Genomic DNA, 22807 nt, shown 5'->3' with positions numbered 1-22807 from the left:
TTAATATCACTTAAGGGACAATTTATTTGGAAAATTAGGTTTTGAAATATTACCAAAAAAAGTTCCTCCCCTCAGACAGATGAATGTTCTCTCATGCACAGTGTTCGGCAGCAGGGTCCGACCATGCAGCGGCCTGGGCGGAGGCCGACTCTCTAATAAGATCATGATTAACATCTTCATTATTGATGGAAAATAAATAACTTCTTCGTGTTTCGTCGTTCATAGTCCACCACAATGGACATCTGCATGGCTCGTAACTACCTCGTAAGCCCTTTCTTTGTGTTATATTTACTCGTAAACCCTAAAATACAGGCTGCACGTGAGAGGTCAAAGCCGGGGTCATCTCCATCTCCAAACAATAAATGTCCGCGCAGAATAGCATCGAACAATTTGAGAGAAAACCCCATAACATAGTGTACTGATGTTCCCCCGCCCCCCTCGTGTTGGGGGTCCCCCCTCAGGTGAAATGGCCTGCACAACACATGAATTGAACGCGCTGCTCTTTGTGCGTCCCCACACAACGCGGCGGATTCCAGCAAACTTCTTGTGCGCCTCTTTGGAACCGAAGGCCTCTCTTCTGTCCCCGTGTACCCCCCCGCCCCCCCCCCCCCTCTTTAATCCGCCCTTCTATTTCAGGAAGAGAGAAAAAACACAAAACCAGGTTCACGCAGTGCTTTAGTGGCTAAAAGTGAAAGAGCTCGTGTTTTCTTTTTTCTCCCCCCCCCCCCCCTCCCTCCCTGCGCCGAGTTGAGCCTCGAATCGCTTCTTTTTTTCTTTTCTTTTCAATGGAGGGACTTGGAGGAACGGCGTTTTAATGGGAGCCTCGGCTCTCAAGACAGGTGGAAATTGGGACGTCCTCGAAATTTAGAAGCAACAGTGAGTGAGTGTATAAGCCGGAGGGATCCCGTCTCCGAGGATTAGTGGCGTTTCTCCTGAGAAAAGAAGAACAACAAGGTAACTGTGTAAGAAAAGGCTTATTCACGTGGGGTTTTTTAATGATGGAGACACAATTATGACTTTTCTATTTCCTTTTTTTTTCCCCCCACCCAATATTGATGTCGCAGGTGACATCGGTGACCCTCCCCTCTCCCGTCTATAGGACGTCTGTCCCGTGACGCGCCTCCTGTCACTCACCGAGGAGTGTGTGTGTGTGTATGTGGGGGGGGGCTGATGTCAGGAGACGGTGATCGGAGCTGAGGAGGGGGCGGCCGCTGCCGACATGTGACAGAGAGCAGTCGGCTGGTTTCCCCACACACACCCATCTTGGCCATTAGGCGAGGTAAACTCCGACACCGACCTAACTTCGGTGCTCTCGCACTCCTCCTCGAGCTGATCGCATCATCTCTGTCTTGTCCCCCCCCCCTCTCTCCTCCTGTCTCCTCTTCCTCCTCCTCCTCCTCCTCCTCCTCCTCCTCGTCGTCGTCTTCTCCCTAACGAGCTCTGTAATGTCCTGTTAATTTTGTGTGCGCTACTTAATGAGCATTAATCCATCACCCCTGGATGCTGTTGTTGCGGAGGGGGGGCGGAGGGGGGGGGGGGGCGCCCGGCCATTCGAATGCAAATGCGTGACAGTGTGACAGCAAGGTGCTTATTAAACTGACGGGTCCTCCTGTCCTTTTTCTATACGGGGGAGCTCAGGAGAGTGAAAGGACGCGGGGCAGCAGGAGGAGCGGGTCGGACTACAGCGCGTTGCTGCTCACACCAAGTTCTGCTCTGCGGCCGCGAACACAACAACAACAACAACAACAGCAACAACAGCAACAACAGCAGCAGCAGCAGCAGCAGCAGCAGCATGGCAAGTTCTGCCTCACTGGAGACGGTGATGTCCTGCGGTAGGACCGGGCCGACCGCGGCCCCCAAGTCGCTGGCCTTCTCCATAGACCGGATCATGTCCAAGAGTGCGGAGCCGAAGGTGTGCGCGGAGGAGCGCGCGGAGGGCAGGAAGCTGCTGGGACTGTGCTGCCCGATCCCCTGCATGATCCCGCTGCAGCCCTTCGGCTACGACCTGCAGGCCAAGGCGCTGATGAACTACTCCGAGCTGTGGAGGGCCAGCTTCAGGGGCACTTTCTGCGGCTCCGCGGCCGCCCCGTGCAAGGGGAACTGCGGCATGTGCGCGAAAGCGGAGCCGAGCCCCAAGCAGCCGCCGCTGACGCCGGCGAGCCGGGTGGTGAAGCCGCAGGTCGTGCACCAGGCCATGGCCGTGCCCGGCAGCGGCTCGCTCTACTATCTCAACTACCTGGACTCTGCGTACCAGCAGTCGGAACTGCTGGCCGGACACTGGGTCTCCAGCCCGCAGGCCCAGGCCTCGCTGTCGGCGCACCACAGACTCTTGCTGCTGGAGAACGCCAAGCTGGCCGGCGTCGGCGCCGACAAGGTGCCCACGCCGCAGTACCCGCACAAGGAGCACCTGCCGGGGCAGCTGGACCAGATCGTGAAGGAGAACCACGGCCTGGGCGCGGAGAAGAGCGGCGCCAAGGCGCACGGCAAACTGAGCGGCGGCGGCGGCGGCGGCGGCGGCGCGGACGGGAAGCCCAAGAACTTCACGTGTGAAGTGTGTGGAAAGGTAAAGTTCGTTCACGATTTAGATTCAGTCATTTCTTCGCAGATAATTAAGCGGGACCTGGCGCTGTGTCCAATGAAACGAACACTTCTCCTCGAGCGGAATAATTAAAAACCAACAAAGCAAAAACAAAAAAAACAAACAAAAAATGTAATTCCACATGGTCCCGATCGGATTATTTTTTTCTGACTTGTCCTTCTGCTTTTAAAATTGTCACGATAGGTGTTCAACGCGCACTACAACCTGACGCGGCACATGCCGGTGCACACCGGCGCGCGGCCCTTCGTGTGCAAAGTGTGCGGCAAAGGGTTCCGACAGGCCAGCACGCTCTGCAGGCACAAGATCATCCACACGCAGGTGCGCGGCGCGGCGCCACTCACTCACTCACTCACTCACTTTTGTCCTGAATTAATACTTCCATGCGTGTGACTTGTATTTTTTTTAATTGTATTTTTTTGTTGTTGTTGTTCTGTGAAGGAGAAGCCTCACAAGTGCAACCAGTGCGGGAAGGCGTTCAACAGGAGCTCGACGCTCAACACGCACGTGCGGATCCACGCCGGGTACAAACCATTCGTCTGTGAGTTCTGCGGGAAAGGCTTCCACCAGAAAGGTACGGTTCACATCACGAACTCGCTTTTCTTATAGCTATTGATCATGTATTTATTCGCTTTTATTTAATGCCTATTATAATTAGAAGTATGTCCATGCCGTTGGCGCACTGCGTGTCTGTGCTCCAAAGTGTAAAAAAAAAAAAAAAGAAGAAAAAATAAGAAAGAAATATCGAATTTAAATTTGCTGAGGCAATTGTTTTTACATTTTGGATTCTTTAAACGAACATATTCAAATAGATTATAATCAAGTGTGATTTTTCGTCACATTTATATATTATATTTATTTTCAAAAAAAGAAGGAAATTCCTGTGGGCAAGGAAATAATCTCATTTTACTTATTATTTGAAAAAAATAGTTTTCTGACTTTAGAAATCGCTGCCTTTTTTTGTCCATTTATTTATTCTCATAATGTGAACATTAATTTTTTCGTTGTTGTTGATCACTATATGCTTGGACTCCAGGCACTGATGGGAATATAGATTACAGTGCAGTAGCCCATATTCATTGCATTTAATTCGACAAGAGGATTGATTTTTTTCCTAAACATAATGACAGTCGAATTTATTATTTGTGTCAGGGTGCAGCCGTGCATTGCACTGCTTCAGAAGTGCATGTGGAGGAATGCTCAGTTTGTGAGTGTAATGAAATGGGGAAAATAATTGCAGGGCCCCGCCGACGAGCGTGAAGCGATCAGTGGAAATAGGACATGTCACTTTACACAGACTAATTCTCCCTCCAAGACGGGCGGCATTTGCTCTGGGTCAGCTGCCAGACCCCGGCCGAGGTTGGGAAATCGGGGGCTCTCTCTTTTTTTCCTTCCCTTTTTTTTGTTAAGTTGTCGCCGCCGTGCTTGATTTTGACAAAGTTTGACAACTTCTTGACTCCGAGCACACAGAATCCTGATTAATGAAGGATGGAGAGGAGGAGGGGGACGGGGGGAGGCTCGAACTTCACAGTGAACTGTTGACCTTGGTGGTGGGGGGGGAGAAGGCCTCTTTCATCCTCACCCTCTCAGGAGAGCGTCCGTCCCCCTCCTGCGTCTCCTCGGCCCCCTGATCCGAAGCTGTCCCTCTCCTCGAGATCGCTTCCTCCGGACGTGCTGCTCCGCTCTTCTCCAGAGCTTCATTTTGGATTTTGTAAAAAAGGGTCAAACAAAAGAGCAGTGCATACGCAGGTGTAATGATGCGTTCAATGATCTCAAGAAAATAAGCGACTCCTGATGCATCGCGGTGCTTTTAATGGCTCGATCATTTCTTCACATCGTGTCTGGGGATGTGATTTTCTTTTTTACTTTTTATTTCACACTTGATTTTTTGCAGAAAAATATCATGAGTTCAGTCGTTTCAGGACAATCTAAATGTAATTGTAATTGAAGTCACAGGGAATGTGACTTGACGGGCACGTACATGTTGACTTAAGGTTATACATTTATTTATTGCATTTATTGGATTCATTTTTTTTTGAATTTGTTGAAAAAATACCAAACTACTGATTTAAACTACACTCATTTCTCAAATGTGTGTGGGTTTTTTTTAAACTGCTTGTCAAAATAAATGTGATGACCTTAGCTTCTGGAAATTCAAGATAATGTTTGTCATTTTCATGACATTTCATGATAAAAAAAAACAATATAGACATATTCAATAAGGAAAATAACAGCTTTTTTTTTCTTTCTCACTCCACGTTCTGTTTCTGTCGAATCAACCGGTCTGCTCACGGTTTGCTTATTTTCCCATTACTCCCCAGGAAACTACAAGAACCACAAGTTGACCCACAGCGGGGAGAAGCAGTACAAGTGCTCCATCTGCAACAAGGCCTTCCACCAGGTCTACAACCTGACCTTCCACATGCACACGCACAACGACAAGAAGCCCTTCACCTGCGCCACCTGCGGCAAGGGCTTCTGCCGCAACTTCGACCTGAAGAAGCACATCCGGAAGCTGCACGACAGCAACGTCTTCGCCGCCGCCGCCGCCGCCACGGACGCCTCCAGGCAGCTGCAGAGCTGAGGAGCCCCCGCACCTCGGATTGTGTTGTGAGGGCCCCTGGAAAAAGACTGGCCCATGTCCCGCGCTCGGGGGGGGGGGGGCCCTGTCGGACAGAGACGGGGAGACGGTGGGGTCGGACACGAGCCCTGAACCGGAACTTAACTTCAACCAGAGAGGAAGATACAACATCACACACTTGAGACTGGTCCCACACTGTAGGAACATTATAGTGATTGTTTTCTTCATTTTGATCTCATCCTGTATCGTTTCACGCATCACACACGGACCAATCCTCTCCATCTGGAAATGTAAATAATAGGTTATGGAAATTTAAAAATAAATGCTATTTAAAATGTGAATCTTCTGCGGGGGACGCATCGCCGCGTTGTGTGTGTGTGTGTGTGTGTGTGTGTGTGTGTGTCACAGAAAAAGAAAACTGTCAATGTGAATGAGTAAGTTATAACTTATAATGAAAAACTGAATGTTTGAGCCATGTTGTTTCCATTTTTTTTTTAAATAAAAAACTTTACAATGGAAGTTGTACCGACTACATTTAAAGACCTCTTTTTTCAGCTCGCTGGTGCAAAACATGGCAACATATTATTAATAAAGACACGTGAATATTTTATAAACACAAACAAACAAAAATGAATAAGAGCAAAGACAAGTCAGGAAACTGATTAGAAATATATAAAAAAAAAAACAATTGACAAGATGCAAACAACAGATGATTTGTGATGATTTTCCTTTTTTTTTATTCTTCATTTTCTTTCTTAGAGAATTCTTTCAGATGTGTTGCCCTGTTTGTACATTTTTCGTTAAAAATGTACATTTCTAAAAAAAAGATGGACGACCAGGCCTGCAGTGTGTTATTTCCCAACGTGCTATTTGTGGTTCTGTTCAGAGAACACACACATGTAGACACAGGTCGGCTCCGGTGTGTGCTCTGCGGCCACTTTTGTCCCACCATTTATTGACAGACACGATCTTAATAAAGCCGCGGCGTTTACACTTGACTCGCGCGTAATGATCAGAGATAACACGGGCCCTTGAAAGCGAATTACATTAACCAGCTAAACGGCCTCGGGAGGCTTGATTTGATGGAGGAGGGAGGGCGTGCGAGTGTGTGTGTGTGTGTGTGTGTGTGTGTGTGTGCGTCGCATCCGGAGCCGCTCATCAGAACAGGAGATAATGGAGCACTCAGGCCGCAGCTCCTCGCCCGGGCCCCGGCGCTAATGGAGCACGGGTTATTCTCGGCACGGCTCCTGGAACAATATTATCCCTGCACACATTCTGTCGAGAGGCAGGTCCGTGCACCCAAATGGCGCTCTCTCTATTAACAGCCAATTAGCGCTCGGCCGGGCCCGGGCCCGGGCCCGCAGCAGCCTGGCAGGGCGGAATATTGCCAGATGAATGCCTCGCTCCCCGATTTCACCAGGACGCATCGGAGACGCGGGGGCGCGCGCGGGGGGACACTACCGAACTGTCAACTTGAATAAATTCGCTTCAAATAAAGAAAATATGTTGGTTACTATGTGAAAACGGACTCTTTTTTTGTATTTACTTCTGGCGCATCAAGCTCCCATAACATTCGAATGATACATTTATATTTCCTATTCGGCCGCTTGGTGTGTGAATTGATTTATTCTTCGCTTTGTTGTTATCAAGCCTAACATTGATTTGGTCCATAATGTTATTTGTTCAGCTCTTAAACCAAGGTCTGACAGTAAAGATCTACAATTCTTCCTCTTTTTTATCATCGTTTATATTATTATTTACCCGTCAAATCAAAAAAAAAGTATGCACACCTTGTTACCGACGACAAAATGTAAAATTCCAACACAACATTTGGTTTGGCAGAGCTGTCTCTTTATGCAGATGTGTTCAATGTCCCCTCAACAATTCCACGAATATAGAAGTGTGATGAAGGAAGACAGATCTATAGGTGGAGAGCCCCGAAACTATATGATCCCCCCAAAAAACGTCAGAAGAAAGTGACGTGACACCTGCACATGAAACACACACACACACACACACACACGAACAGAAAACACACTCACACACACACATGAACAGACACACACACGAGCCCGTTCGACCTCACACATTCCTCCACAAACCTGCAGCCTGTAACACAACACACGCACGCTTTGTCTGTGTGTGTGTGTGTTTGTTTGTTTGTGTGTGCGTGTGTGTGTGTGTGTGTGTGTGTCCAGGGCCTGCAGGCTGCGGGACATGAACAATGTCAGAGCAGTAAACAACCTGAAGGCGAGCAGGTTGCCCTTTTCTTCGCAATGCCCCCCCCCTCTCCTCTCCACCGTCGGAGCAACCGCGTCCACGTCCACAAACACGTTAATTGACGGACTGGAGCTTTAATCAAATGCGCGCCCACGCGGGGTGGTGTTGGTGGAGCTGGGGATTAGAGGCGCGAGCGCGCGCGCCAATCAGCCGTCAACAACACGGGCACATCTCTCCGCGCCTCCGCGGGATCACCGGGGATTCAGGCAATTTGCGGAGCCACAAAAGGAGCTCGTCTGAGACAGGATGGGAAGAATGGGGAGAGGCGGACCTTTTTGTCCGGCGCACTGAATTGATGGTAAATGGGAGATTAGCGGGGGGGGGGGGGGGGCTCGGCCGCGGCCCGTTGAGTGGCCGATCGAGGAGGAGGCAGAGAAAGGGACCAATTAAGTCTGCCAAATGTTAACTTACATCAGTTTCCACCTCAGTTTAGCCCGCATGAAACTCCAATTAAAATGTCCCCGCGCTGGCAGCTTGTTTCTTTAGAAGAGGGTGCGGGGGTTGGGGGGTTGGGGGGGGGCGACAGTTTGTGTCACAGCAACAGCCCGCGACGCACAACGTTCCCACAACATGTGATAACCTCCGGGCTGCGCCGAGGGCCACAATATTCAGGCCTTTTATTTCACAACAGAGCACACAATGTCAGTGTGAGCATATGAAGCCACACACATGCTGCTCAATTATTATTATTATTATTATCAGTATTATTATAATACTGTATTAAATAAATTTAAATGATTAAAAACAGATCAAGACAAGGCCCCACAGGCAGTGTCACTTCATGTCTGTGCACCACACACAGGCTAGATTGCATAAAAATAGACATATTAAAAATATTCAATGGAATGACATGTTTTCTTTTTCAGCATCAAACCTTTAGGGCGGTGCACACTGAGCCCCCACCCCTCTGTATCCATTTTTGGGGGAGAACTGGTCATTTAGCACAATGAGCCTCTGGGATTCATTGTAAAGTACCGAGGGGGTTTAATGAGCAGTGGCTTCTCTGTCCCTGCCCCGACTGAAAGGACGGATGATTGGACTATATGGGCAACAATGGAAGTTCAGAAATGTTGAGATGTTCCGCTGAAAACATATTTAGCCCGCAAAGAGCACGTTTTGACATTGCGCCGGTCGAAGAAAAAAAGCTGTCATAATCCCTCGACGTGGCCTAGAGGTACACAGAAGGCCCCCGAATGTGTTGGGCCGCCGGCGGGCACTCGGGGAACCCGGGGTGCGATGCATGGAAATGAGCCACTCCAGAAGCGGCCCGAACACACAGATTAGAAATGGAACAGCCGCGGCATTCACTCGCACCTCATTGAGATTCTTTTTTCACAGAGTCAACCCCCGAGCCTTTCACCGCCGAAAACCTCATCAGAAATGTCTTAAAGACGGCGTTGAGCAGCTTGTCCCTGGGATGTGCCCGCCCGCCTTGGCATGTCAAGGGCACGGCGGGCCAGGACAAGGTGCTTTGTGGCTGGGAGGAGGAGGAGGGGGAGTGGTGGTGGGCTGCTGGGAATTGAGCGGGGAGGGCGATCTCATCGCTGATGTGTTGTCAAACTCCACTCTCTGACCTCTATCCGTCCGTCCGTCCATCTATCCATCCCGTCTGCTCTGTAGCTCGAGGGTCGAGGGGAGGAGGAGGGGGCGGTGGCAGGCCTGACCCCATCAGGTTTCTGCCGTTTCAAAATTTTATAAACATTTTTAGTCATTTATAGCTTAAATTATTCATGTAACATGTACTATAGAATATAGTTAATAGAGCAGTCTTATAGAATAGAATGGTTCTGCAGATTTAAGAACTAGAGCACTACGTGCCATGAAATCATTAATTCACTATGATATTTTCCCTTCGTAGATACCGGCAAGACGGACCCTGTCTTATTTCCTGTTCCGGCTGTGCGGGTTTTTGACATGCTGCAAGGCAAATAAGTACTGAACTGAACTGAGGAGACGAGCTCGACGATGACGGAGACATTACACTCTAGATCCGTGCGAGTACAAGACGTGCACGCATGTCATCATCTCACCTAGTCGCCCAATGAAACCGACTGTACCCAGTCATTAGTGTCACCGACTGGATCTGTGGCTTTGAGAAGTTGAGCTCCCACGCTGGTATAACGGAGCCGTTTTCAGCTCAGCAGTCGCGATATCTTTCGGGTTAAAACATTTTAAAAGACAGCGAAAGCCACTAGAATGAATCATCACGCAATTACTCTGTGGCAAACAGTTTACTGGTGAGCTATTGACCTTAAAAGCAGTTATTGTGTTGCCCACTTATAGGTGAACATTAACTAGTTGAACCAGCAGCAGACTAAATAAACCACTGAACTGACAGTTCTTAAGATGGATTTATGCTCGACGCATTGCTCCGTGCGCTCGGCAGCGTCACTTCCCGTGGCGTAGGGTCCGCGCTGGTGTCGTTTCCATGAGGTCACGCGCCCCCCATTTGTTTAAACATTGTCGCTTGCAGCGCATCTGGAGCATTGGTGAGATGGACCCTTGTACTTTCAGGTGTCACTTCCTGCATGTGGGGGGGGCTCTCATCGCGACATGTTTTCCATCGATGCACCCTAAACAGTTGGGGAAGTTCCACACTCTCCAAAACTATTGTGTACCTCTGCCGCCATCGCCGTGGTGCTTCTGCCTCAGCTCACTCTTCACCATGGTCCTGGGGTGCGGTCGAATTGTCAAATTTGCTCAGGAAGTCTCCTCAATCTTAAAATGACCTGGAGGTATTTGATCAACAGCCATGATAAGAGCTTTTCGGATTCTCTAAATGCATAGGAAAGGTGCTTCAATGTCCTTTGACATAGGGTACACTGGAGCTTCCTCTGCAAAAGATATAGACGCCCCACAATTGCAAAACGATTAGAAGGAGAAGAAGAGTATGAATATGACCCAGAAGAGATGCACGTCATCATGTCAGTTACTGTTACATATGAATCATTTACATCTGATGTCACACGGATGGAGCCGGTGCATTTTTTGTAGTTCATTTTCGGAAAGTGTGTAGTTTCACCACGACAGACGCACGTCAGTAACATCCGCCGTCGCATAGTGACGTAGTTTAGTGAAAGTGGAGTCGGATTCTCGGAGCCCTGCTGGCGGCTTTTCCTAAGTCCTACGAATCCTCCTTCACACTTTTCCTTGACCTCATGACGTTTTCCACTGAGGTCAAGGAATAGCAGATAGGAAAAGACGATAGGAAGGACGAAACCAATCCACCCCATGGTCTGATGAAACTAACAACACCTCATCATCTGCAAAGAGCAGAACACAGCCCTGGTGGAGGGGATGACTTCTGGCAGAGAACACGGACACGACTCCCAGCCTGGCTGTGCGTTTGGCCAGATGGCGTGCAGCAATGACTTTGATGCACCGTACTCTTCCAGTGCTCCTCCACAAGCCCTCCTGAGGGACGCGGCCGCAAGCCTTCTCCAAGTGCACATAACACATGCAGATTGGATGGGCAGACTCTTTTCTAATCACCCTGTGAGGGAGACGAGCTCGTTCACCACTCTACAACTAGGACAGACAATTAGACGCAGTCTGCTTTGCGACATCCTGCCATAAGCTCTCTCAGGGAGGCTGGCCAGTGTTACCCTGATAATTGGAGTGCACCCTTCCCGTGCCCTTCTTTGGAAAAGAAAGATTCCTATTGCGGACGAGAAAAATTAACACACGCATAACGCAATCTATTCAAACATGTAAATCTTTGCCCAGCCAATTACGAGCAAATTAATCTGATCCTCTGATGCCGCAAACCAATGAGCCCTTTTTCTCCATCGCGCTCTGGCCGCACTCAGCTCTTTTCTTGCGGCATTAGCGAGTCATTGTTGGGTCGGATCAGTGAGTTTGTGGATGTCCGGTGCCTACACGTTAATCCTTTTGACCTGACCTGGCCCTGCTGGGAATCGTCCTGTCCTCCTTCACTTCAGACCACCGTGTTAATGATCGACCACTCGGCTCACACAATTAAAAGACCCCCTCATGTTGAACTGAAAACTCTTCACGGTGCCCAACGGCTAGTTGGGGAAATTACAAGCATTCAGTGGTAACAAATACAGAAAAGAAGTGTAATTTCCTGCATGCTAAATGAATGCTGAATGCTAAAGCAGGAGTGGGGGAAGTCCTGCTAAGTCAGACAAGTAATTTGCAGTTAAGACAATTAAACCTGCAGGCTTGTGAATCCGATGTGTCATCGGTTTTGAACTGTGGCAGATAGATTTCCTTGCTAAATGTAACTTTCCGACTAATGCACTGACAGGAAACAAAAGTCTGAGGCCTAAACACAAGTCTAAACTTTGGATAACATTTCTCTCAGCAGCAACACAATTCGTGTAGGACCAATATACTGCGCGCTCACATGATGCAGTATCGAAAAAGGGTCTTAAAATGGCGATGATATTGTTTATGGCAATCATTTCTGGGACAATATATCGTTCAACAAAAAGCAGTTACCGTAACGAGGCCTGTCATTATGTTGCTGTGGGCTGAACCTTTAACCAACCAGTCCGGCCTCCTTTGATACTTGTCTTCTCCTCACCGTTCTGATGTTGAGAAATTTTTAGAAATTGTTGGCATCAACTTGCAAAGATTCATATACTTCCGCTGTTGCAGCAAAGCTGTAAGTTTACCAGTTTCCTCATAATTGACAAATTAAATGTAAACGATCTTTACTTTTTAGGTGACTCATTTTTCTTTACATTGCACAGTTTAACTTTTGTACCATTCAACTCAACTTGAACGTCTTCAATTTCAATAAATAACACATTTGACCCTCAGTTTGTTTGCACACGGTAAAGCTACCCATCCATTAAAAATAAATCATTGGAGGCCAACAGTAATATTTGCATCTGAGACATCAAATGAAATTAGAATGACATTTAGCAGGGATTTTCTTAATCAGTTACTGGATCACCAATCCTCCTGCTTGGGAAGCCAGAACCAAAAACTGACCAATCTCTTTAAGTTTTACGTATGACGGTTTCTAGGTACAACAAGTCTGCCATACGTAGTGCTAGAAGGCAGAAGCTGCCCAAGTGTGTGTATGTGTGTGTGTGTGTTTTGATCAAATCTATCAACAGACAATCTGCTGATGTTTATAAAATCCCAGAGCACGCTCAATGACATTTTGATGAAGCTCACTGCCAAGATCAACCTTTAATGTTTTTTACAGAATCTGTGCAGGTAGACTATTGTATGGGGAAAGTAAAATCGAAGATTGTGTCGATCGCAAATCAGTGGTAGAAATCCAACTTTCCTTATATGGCATAAAATCTTTGTCCACTGCTGCAAAGACAGATGGGCTATATGATAATCAACCTTCCTTATACCTTCTTAGTCTCTAAGAGCTAAGAAAGTACATTCCACTTTGTGTATTGTCAATGAATGTTGGCATTGGATGTGAGCTGCGGAATTATCCAATATATAATATAATATATAATATATATTATGCAGATGACTCTGGTTGCAGTATAAGTGATCGTTTTGTTTTAAATGGAAAAAAAAATACGGTCAAACTGATTTTGTTTTTTGTGACAATATATGTGAAACATAATCACCTCTGCCAAGGAGGTTATGTTTTCAGCCATGTCCGTTTTGTTTGTCGGCATTTCCATAAAACTTGGTAGAAGGGTGAGACATGGGCTTAGAAAGAACCCGTTACATTTTGGCGCAGATCCACACAAATGCGAGGACCAAGAATGTTTCATCACATTCTTTAACAGTGTGAGATCAGGGTATATTTAGGAAACTGATATCCACCCGCGTGTTCAATTTGGTGCCGATGAATTTGGGTGAATGTTGGTACCTGGTACCTTTCTAGTGCATTAACCGATACTGTTGAAACACACACGTCTGAATTATAACCGCAGTAACAAGTGCAGACAGCCTCTATACATGTTCATGTGTAGAGCTGCAACAGCTAATCGATTATTCGATTAGTAATCGACTATTAAATGAATCGCCAACTATTTTAATAATTGATTAATGGGTTCAAGTAGTTTTTATGGGTTCTCTGATTTCAGCTTCTTAAATGTGAATATTATCTGGTTTCTTTGCTCCTCTGTGACAGTAAACTGAATATCTTTGGTGTGTGGACAAAATAAAACATCATCTTGTGTTTGGGTGAAGAGGATCGTCATTTTTCACAATTTCAGGACATCTGATGGACCAAACAACTAATCGATCAATCGAGAAAATAATCAACAGATTAATCGATTACTAAAATAATCGTTAGTTGCAGCCCTATTCGTGTGATAAAAACGTAGCCCCTGATGGGACAACTGGCTGTACATGCATGATCTCTTCTTACCTTACTGACTTCAGAACATACACTTGAATATCATTTGTGCCCAAACTCTCTCTTCTTCAGTCTAACATGGGAAATAAGTGAGGGTGACACGTGTCGGACCAAGATTCTACGTTACACTGCTCTTCAGCCGAACAGCCGCAACAGAACGAGAGTCAGAGAGTCAGAGAACACCCGTTTGCTTTTTCCTCAGCAACAAACCAATTTAGGTGTTTGCTTCGACTGGTGTGCGAGACAGTAAACTCATTAGGGCGCGGTGAAAGACTTAATGAAGATTGAAACGCAACACGCTGCTGCCGTGCGTGGATCCATGCCGAGGTGAAATCGATGTCGACAAAAGGCACAAGTACACAAACAGAAAATTCATACGCGTCCTTTCAGACGCCCACTTAATCCATCAGTTGATACAAATAGCAACCGCATTTTCCGACTTTATACCCGGCGATTGGCGGAGAGACGTCCGAGGACATGCGATCGATGCGGTGACTGAAGTGGAATTCAGTGGGAGCCCCCCCCCCCCCGCCGGGATTCTCTGAGCACAATAACGCAGCTCTAGTAGTCGGGGGAAGAATTTTCACATTAGCTTATGAAAAGCTTCTTTTGTGCGCAAAATCTGGCAAAAAAAAATTGAAATAAAATGCATTTTCTTTGGGAAGGAAGCGATAGGTACGGAAGAGTATTAGGGCCAGGCATGAGAAAAAAAATGAGGGGGAAGGTTTTTCTTTTTTATTAATGGGGGGGTTTAAAAATGTATTTAACATTTCCAGAATAAAGTCGAAATGTCGTTTCCTCCAGATCCAGCCTGTCAATAATAATGTCGCAACTTTACAACTTGGTTAGCAGCTAGCGTTAGCTTGGCAAACTGGCTAGCAAAAAATCAACATCCGGTTGTTTGGTGCTGCTAACGGGTCACAATTTTAGTAGTAGTATTTTGACTTTATTCTCGCCATTTTGAATTTATTCTCAAAATGATTTAAAAAAAAAAAAAAAATCTTCCCTCTCATTTTTTTTTCTTATGACTGGCAATCTCCTCGTCCGTAGATAGGGGAGCCACGAGTTGTGTGATCACAGTTACACAAGTGAAAGTGGGGGGGCTGTAAAAGAGGAAACGTTACTCTGGAGTCAATGGGGAGCGGTGCCAGGCTACCTTAAGGCCAGTGTTGCATCCTCTTAGTGTACGACATGAAGCCCCCTCTCTTTAATGTGAGACAACATGACGACAAGCCAAGGCCTCTCTGCGGAGGAAAAGACAAAGAGCTGGCAGCCCCGGCCTGTTAAGTCGAGGTGACATGTCATGATGGAAGGAGATGGTAAGGACTTACAGGCTGGCACAGGGTCAGGGGGAAGCCTGGAACGGCGCCACCGGCCATGGCGGCGGTCAGCGGCCGCTCCGCTCTGTGAAATGTGAATTGAAAAATGGAGCATGGGGAAAAAAGATGGAACTCCGCAACAATGAAACAAATGTCATTTGCAATTTAAATCGCATGAGCAGTTGACGCGAACCTGTGATCCAAACAAGTGCAACACACTCGACGTGCGAAATAACAGGCTGCAAAAACACAGCACGCCAAAATATTTTCCCTCCTCCATTCCCCCCCCCCCGCTCGCCCCTGCTACACCCAAAGCATATCACTGAATGAAATGCAGCGTGCAATTACCCATTATCCAATCAACTGGAGTCGACACTTAACCATTTTTGCGCGGCTCTGGGCTCAGCCAATTATCCACCAGGGCCCTCAGTGGGCTCTCGGCAGCCGAAACCGCGTTGCATAATCCGGTGGGGTCGCAGATTCACGCAGCGCCACCGGAGAGTGAGGAGGGCTGGAGGAGAGGCGGCCTGCTGGCGGAGGGGGTCATCGTTGTCACTGGTGGCTGGCAGAGTGAATCGGGCTGCGGCAGCCCCCCGGGGGGCCATCGGCCATTAGAATACATAATGCGGGGCTAGTCAATTGGAAGGGCTCCAGATCGTGCTCTTCAAAACCCTTTTAGATAATTCGCTGCATTGCATCTTCATCATCTCAGCCCCCCCCTCTCTGCCTCCCACCAGCCGATCCTGTCACCCGCGATTGGACACACAGCCCTAATGCCTCCCCCAACCCTTTCTCCCTTAAATCCTGCCCTTGACCTCACAGCAGTTGCCCCCGCGCCCCCCCCCCCGCCATCATCCCACTCCTTAACCAAACCAACACCCCACCGCCCAACCCCTATCAGTCCAGACTGGTCCAGTCAGTCGGTCGTGGCCGGTGGCTAGCTAACCCCCCCGAGGGCCTTCAATGCCGGGGCCCCAGCTGAGGAGCCTGGGCAGCTGCCAAACCACCAGCCACTTCAACCGCGGCCGTATGGATGATTGCGTTTGTCAAGCCGCCACTCCGTGTCAGTCCCGCGCAGGTCTGATCACCCACAATTAGGGGCCAAAGTGAGGGGGTGCCATCTCTCCGTGCACCCTGGCAGTGGGTTGAGGACCCCTGCGCTGGTCTCATTATTCCACTGCCACTGCAGCCCGTGGCAGTGCTCCGTACACCGACGCGCAGCTTCAGATCAAACGTGGGCTGCGTTGTCGTTGTGACCCCCCGTGACCCCGTGAACGGGGGCAGTCATACGGCAGCGGCTCGTGTGGTGAACAGCTGACACAGTGGTCCACCAGCGCATAACCCGGTGCAATACCTTTATATCTTGTGTTCATTCAACACCTGATTTCCTTTGAATATTAATGTCTACAGGATAAAAATAAATGAGTCAAACTTCATAAAAAATGTATACATTTTTAATGTCAGTAAAGGTAGTGGAACAAATGTGCAAAACAGTTTCTCTTCAGAATGGAGAATCTTCAGTGGAACCAGATTATGATATGTTCATATTGTCAAGTAGTTCACTGTTTGAATGTTTTGTATTCAAATTTGCAGATATCTCCTGTATCTTTTTTAACAACACAATAAATCTTTTACATATCACGTTAACGATTTCAAACATCCTGCACAGCAGCTGGTTTTGACAACATCACGGTGTATGAGACTCTGTTATAGACAATCATGATGGACAGTCGAAAGCTAGTATTATTATTCTGGCTTATCATATATAACCGGTCTGATTATCAACCTACTCGCCGCGCCCCGAATTTAAACTATTTTATTTTATAAGTAGGACTATTTCATGGCACAGTAACTCGAATGGTCAAAGTAAATTTATCAATATTCATAAACATAATTGACTGTAACAAACAGACTGTTTTTAAACCAAAGGTTTAGTTGTTCACAGCAGAAGCCTTTTCTTTCTTTATCTGGGCCACTGGCTCCCTCTAGTGGTCCAGATACCACATTGCAAACAGAACACCTGAATGAACAGTGTTCAGCAGCTGTGGAGGTGCGCAGCCCCCTCTTCCTGTGTGGAGGGACACGCTGTGACATTACTCCCTCTTTTCACCGATTTGGTTAAATAAGATTTAAATGTTCGTGTCGATGAATTCATTTCCGACCCGGAGGGAAACACCAGTTCACAGGAGTGGGAGAGCTTCCGACCAGCACCCAGCCCTGGTGCGGGGGACCGTGATCCACCTCATCTGGTCACTCTGGTTTGTGCTTGTTCATGTATCACGTGACTCTCAAAGCCTTGATCAGGCTACACATCACAGTCCCCTCTCGGCTACCTGGCAGCCCGCGGTTTTGGCCGAGGCGGCAGGCCCCGGTCCTCGGCTGTGCTGGCTGTCTGTTTCGCTCTCATGGCTGTCGGTCCTGCACCATCAGTCGGGTGTGGACCTTTGCCCACGAGGAAGTGCTCCCAGGCTGGGATGGACTCTTCCACAGACACCCAGTACTTTGTCTGAAAGAAAGGAACAACATGAGTCCCAACACACCACATCTGACCCCATCAGCAACCAGTGTCTGAATGGACACATGAAAAAACATTTCACAGTTTCTCACACAGGAAGACGGCTTTCAACTGTGTTAATTCTCTAGTTGAGGAAAATGACATTTCACACCATGTGATTGACAGCTAGTAGGTGTAGGTGGGCGTGCAGTTTCTTGGATCCCCCCGCCTGTGCTGTCACAGTGGGCTGCCACTAGTTTTTACACGACATGAAGAGCATCTGCCTTAACAGAACCCATGAACCGATTCAGTAGAAGGATATGACCTGGGGTGTCAGTATTTCACACAGTTGTCTAGTGGAACTATGAAGAACATGTTACCTCCAGAGCCAGAAGACGTGGGTGTGGCAGCTGTCTCCCCCGGAGACCATCTTCGATCCTCTGTAAGTCCTGCGGTGACAGAGGGCAGATGCTGGGTTTGTTTCTCCCTGTGTTGACACTAGCCACAAGTTAGTCGTTTAACTTTGATATGTATCTTACTGTCTAGGCCAAAAAATGAAATTCATTATTATTATTATTAACAGTGGTTCTCAAACTATGGTACGTGAGCTCCCTCTAGTGGTTCACGAGATATACAATTTCAAAATGAAATCAATTTTAATTTACAGGTCGAATATTATCAAAAATCCGTATGAAAATACTAAATAGTTCACTGAAATGTAATCTAAAAATATGTTTTGCCTTTCCTATAAAAGTTTATTGTTCAGATAATCCGCCTGCTATGGTGACGTTCATGACCGTGGTGAAGTTAGTTCTAAGTTGGATATTCCATGGATATTCACTCTGGTCCCAGCCATGACTTCTTACCCAGTGTTGGCTGCAGGAGGACGGTTAGCTCACCTCCCAGAGCCTCGCTACATTCATGGACATCACGCGCGCACCCTGACCTCCTAAAGAAAAACAAGCTAAACTGTGATGGTGGGGATAGCATAGGCAAAATTAATAATTCCAGAACACTGCAGTCGTGGCTCCAAACGGGAAAAATTAGGAAGGAGGGCAATATTTCGAGCATTGACCAAGACATCTGAGGACTGTGTTCGTGGGACAGTAATACAGTTGTTATACTTTATGTTCCCGCTTGCTGTGCGTGTGTGTGTGTGTGTGTGTAAGCGCAAGAGAGAGTGACACGCACCTTGCAATGTATAAGAGTTGTGTTGAAAAGTTGTAAGATATCAACTCTCCAACGTTTATTATAATTTGTATTTAGCCTTAAAAAATCAAATGTGTGTAGGAGACTGTAATTGTTATACAGTAGTGATTCTTTCTGTTATCACTTGTAGTGTGTGTGTGTGTGTGTGTGTGTGTGTGTGTGTGTGAAAGAGAGAGAGAGTGACACACCGCTTGCAAAGTAAGAGTTGTGTGGAAGAGTTTAAGTTGCAGTTGCAGTGCTACCCCTTTTGTACAGTGTGTCTGACAACAGTCAACCATAAATAATATGCTTATCATGAATAAACCTGCCGCCTGCGTGAGCTGTCCATTGCTGAATAGGGTCAGCCTACGCTATCTCAACGTCGGTCATAGTGGTGGTACTTGGGAGAGCCTAATATTTAGGTTCACAGCGTAAAACGTTTGAGAACCACTGGTCTAGACTTTCCCCTTTAAATGACATGAACTCACAGCAAAGACCTGCACACTCCCTGTCACACACTGACATCACACCTCTCCTCAACACCTACACAAACTCCAGTTTTCACACTGGAACACCAGAGCCACAGAGGCGTGGTCCGCCCGTGTTTGATTGTCCCCTGTGATCAGTTTAAAGTCACAGAAGGAACAAGTTATTGATCATCTGACTGCTGTTGAATAGACTGACAGGGGAGTGATGGAGAGAGGTGTGGGGGCTGGACGACAGGTGTGCGGGGCTGGACGTCAGGTGTGGGGGGCTGGACGACAGGTGTGGGGGCTGGACGACAGGTGTGCGGGGGGCTGAACGTCAGGTGTGCGGGGGGCTGGACGACAGGTGTGCGGGGGGCTGGACGTCAGGTGTGCGGGGGGCTGGACGTCAGGTGTGCGGGGGGCTGGACGACAGGTGTGCGGGGGGCTGGACGTCAGGTGTGCGGGGGGCTGGACGTCAGGTGTGCGGGGGGCTGGACGACAGGTGTGCGGGGGGCTGGACGACAGGTGTGCGGGGGGCTGGACGACAGGTGTGCGGGGCGACAGGTGTGCGGGGGGCTGGACGTCAGGTGTGCTGGGGGCTGGACGACAGGTGTGCGAGGGGCTGGACGTCAGGTGTGGGGGCTGGACGACAGGTGTGCTGGGGGCTGGACGACAGGTGTGCGAGGGGCTGGACGTCAGGTGTGGGGGCTGGACGACAGGTGTGCGGGGGGCTGGACGACAGGTGTGCGGGGGGCTGGACGACAGGTGTGCGGGGGGCTGGACGACAGGTGTGCGGGGGCTGTACCTGCAGTAATGCGGCGTTCCTGCGTCGAGCCGCCTCACCCTCCTTCGCCCGCTGCCTCCTCAGGCCGGTCAGCTGCTCCCGGCGACTCTCCATCTGCTCCAGCAGCTCCGCCCTCCTCCCTAGACTGGGTCCACATTCAGACAACAAGAGCTCCAGGTTGAACCCCGGCCACAGCGTTCATTTTCTATCCACGGAAAAGCGGTGATTAAAAACGATGACGACGGCGTGTTACATTTAAATGTGTCCGTGCCAGCTAGCTGCTGTGATGCGGAGCAGGTATCACTGGTGTCTTTGGTTGAGATCGCCCATCAACACGTTGTTGACATACGTTAAATAAAAATGATAAGAGTAATAACATCTCCTAAGCATATGAATGTAATCTATTGAAGCAATCAAACGAGGAAAATAGCTTCAGGATTGTGAAGCTAACGTTAGCGCCTCGATTAAGCTAGCTGTTAGCTGTTAGCTTACTCTGTGGTATCATGTCGTACTGTTCGCCGAGGAAGCGTCGATCAAACTCTATCAGGACTAGTTCACCGTGAAGGAGCTCCACTTACATTTCCTCGTGTTTCTCACACAATTCCATCCGCTCGCAGCCACAGCGTCAGTCCGCGCCTTCACCATGGATACACGCATGACAACAGACAGAGTTTAGACTGCACACAGGAAGTGGAGGGCACCAAGCCGGAAGTTGCGGGATTGGATTAAAAATGCGAATAGTTCGGTTTTTACGGTCAGGTGGTATGGGGGCAACATGGTGTCTACAAGTGATAAATAAGAGTTTAAAATGATTTGTGCATAACTCACAGGTAGGTGCTCACAAATGTGTGTTCACATCTACACACAAATACGAAGCAATTTGTGCGCACACAAACAGAATAAATATTCATATTTCATGTACATATTTTGAACTTCAACTTCACAGATGTGATAATGTTCGATTCCAAATAGCTTCGCTAGGGTAGAAATGTCTACAAATATTTGTGACATTCTTTGTATTCACTTACAGATTAGGGTTAAATGTGTGCGCACAGATCAGCTCACACGTGCACATGGACTTTCAGCTCCACTGAGATTCACAAATGTATGCTGTGTATACGTGCTAGCGGAAAACAGGGACATCTGGTCTTTCAACCCTCGATTAGAACACATACAGTCAATATGAAAAAAATATAAATATGTGGTGAATAAATTATATTCCTTAAATGACTAATGTGGCAAAAGGCAAATGCCGGTATAACAGATGTTGCGTATGTGATGTAGAATGCTGGGACCACTTTATCCACGACAGCAACTCCGGTCAGAGAGCGAATGCCGACACAGGGAACAGTTGTTATTACTTTGAATAAAATTGCTGAATGCGCAATTGCACCGATTCATCTTAAGCATAACATGCCACTGTATGATGACTGATCCATGAGTACCAAACATTATATTTAACTGAACTGTGAATGTGATGATTCTTCACGCATTCTCTTCAGACAAGGAAGAGTGAAAGACAATGAAAACAAGGCTGAAAATGAACGGCACGTAACCCAATATAAGTGACTGAGGGTTTATAACAAAAACATTAGAATCTACAACAGCCGGTGTGTTATTCTCTTGCAGGAACACCAGCATCTGCCTTTACACTGGACTGGCTGTTTTTTCCTAGAAGAAGAGCGCCAGCCAGCAGTAGCTTATTGAAATCATACAACAATAATTTATGGAATAAATGTGTGTTTGTGAATTTGAACACGCATTTGTGGGTTAGGGTTAGAGTAACCAAAGTTAGGCACAAGTCCTTGTGCATATTTGTAACTCACTAGTATTTCAGCTTAATTGACAGCTGGACATTTGGCAGTGAGCCACACTAACACATATTCAGACACAAACGGAGTCTTTCAGTGAGTTATACCTGAAGAAGTGTGGATATGATTATGATTTCAGATTAAGAAATGCAGGCTATTGAGAGAGTGATACGACCAGTTGATGTAGTTATCACAATTACATTTTCACAGTGAAGTTATATACAGACGAGTAAAATAAATTGAACAATAAAAAATTAAAAAATAACCAAGTGAAGATAACTTAAAAGATCCCTCTTGTTTTTAGAGTGTAGTACTATCTTTTCAAGGATCAGTTTGACATTTTAGAAATACACTTAGAGGAAGATTGATACCACTGTCATGCCTGGGGGCAGCTGTCATATCTCAGCCAATCGGGTGAGTGCTTGTTAGGTTCAATAGTGTGCACGCTGCTGGTTGGCGGAGTTTGGAGAGTGTTTTGGGCAGAGCCGTCTAACGGATGTCCAAAATGCTTGCACGTCACGTGACTCATGTAGACTTCAGATTGTTCCCGGAATGTTCTTGGCCCGCAATTCAAATCCATTTTTCAGAGCGACAGAAACGTCGTAGTCAATAAATGTGTTGATTTACAATAAAGCACAACGACATGTCTATGTAGTTACTCTATGTAGTCAGTGAATATTTTTTTAATAAAATGCTTTAATGCGCATGTTGATTTGATTCAGATGTGCTGATGATATACAATCTCATTGTTTAAACGTCTTACCCTTCATAAGTGCAACACAGACGGTCCATTGATCCACTCTGGTGCTACCTTCCGAGAACTATTGAGAGGCTCAATGATCCGCCATCGCTGGGAATAAAGCTGGTCCATTGTTGTCGCGACTCTCATTAGAAGACGGATCAGGTTTTGGGCAGACGGAGTGCAGTAGTTCAGTGAATGCATCTCCCCCTGCGTGAGCAGCGTTTATTATTGCGCCGAG

At 47.4% G+C, this 22807-nt stretch overlaps 2 protein-coding genes across 4 annotated transcripts; one reads left to right on the top strand and one right to left on the bottom strand.

The window, feature by feature from the left end:
* Positions 1-1556: 1556 nt before the first annotated feature.
* fezf2 (FEZ family zinc finger 2) lies at positions 1557-5771 on the top strand. The gene is made up of 4 exons (XM_035632963.2): positions 1557-2563; positions 2783-2917; positions 3038-3170; positions 4918-5771. The coding sequence occupies exons 1-4, from the start codon at positions 1793-1795 to the stop codon at positions 5178-5180; spliced, it is 1302 nt and encodes a 433-aa protein (XP_035488856.2). The 5' UTR covers positions 1557-1792; the 3' UTR covers positions 5181-5771.
* A 10752-nt stretch (positions 5772-16523) lies between these two features.
* Positions 16524-20733, bottom strand: c6h3orf14 (chromosome 6 C3orf14 homolog). Of its 3 annotated transcripts, none has more exons than XM_035632566.2 (4): positions 20595-20733; positions 20038-20161; positions 17958-18026; positions 16524-17589 (listed from the first exon to the last, which is right to left on the bottom strand). In XM_035632566.2, exons 1-4 carry the CDS (start codon positions 20621-20623, stop codon positions 17413-17415), a joined length of 399 nt encoding a protein of 132 aa, XP_035488459.1. In that variant the 5' UTR covers positions 20624-20733; the 3' UTR covers positions 16524-17412. The 3 variants fall into 3 exon arrangements, with proteins under 3 accessions (XP_035488459.1, XP_035488461.1, XP_035488460.1); XM_035632568.2 differs by having other exon boundaries at positions 20038-20221; positions 20595-20722; XM_035632567.2 differs by having other exon boundaries at positions 17958-18075; positions 20595-20711.
* Positions 20734-22807: the final 2074 nt, after the last annotated feature.

Source organism: Scophthalmus maximus, chromosome 6 (genome assembly GCF_022379125.1).
Source record: "Scophthalmus maximus strain ysfricsl-2021 chromosome 6, ASM2237912v1, whole genome shotgun sequence".
Classification (NCBI taxonomy): Eukaryota; Metazoa; Chordata; class Actinopteri; order Pleuronectiformes; family Scophthalmidae; genus Scophthalmus; species Scophthalmus maximus.
The sequence above is the reverse complement of the archived record's forward strand: the minus strand, read 5'-3'. Positions and strand labels throughout refer to the sequence as shown.

Coding starts and splice junctions, on each gene's coding strand:
- c6h3orf14 (XM_035632566.2), bottom strand. CDS start 20,623: ATGGAATTGTGTGAGAAACACGAGGAAAT. Junction 20,162..20,594: donor TGTGAGAAACACGAGGAAAT/GTAAGTGGAGCT, acceptor ATGTGGACCCAG/TCTAGGGAGGAGGGCGGAGC. Junction 18,027..20,037: donor GGAACGCCGCATTACTGCAG/GTACAGCCCCCG, acceptor CTGTCACCGCAG/GACTTACAGAGGATCGAAGA.
- fezf2 (XM_035632963.2), top strand. CDS start 1,793: ATGGCAAGTTCTGCCTCACTGGAGACGGTGATGTCCTGCGGTAGGACC. Junction 2,564..2,782: donor CGTGTGAAGTGTGTGGAAAG/GTAAAGTTCGTT, acceptor TTGTCACGATAG/GTGTTCAACGCGCACTACAA. Junction 2,918..3,037: donor ACAAGATCATCCACACGCAG/GTGCGCGGCGCG, acceptor TGTTCTGTGAAG/GAGAAGCCTCACAAGTGCAA.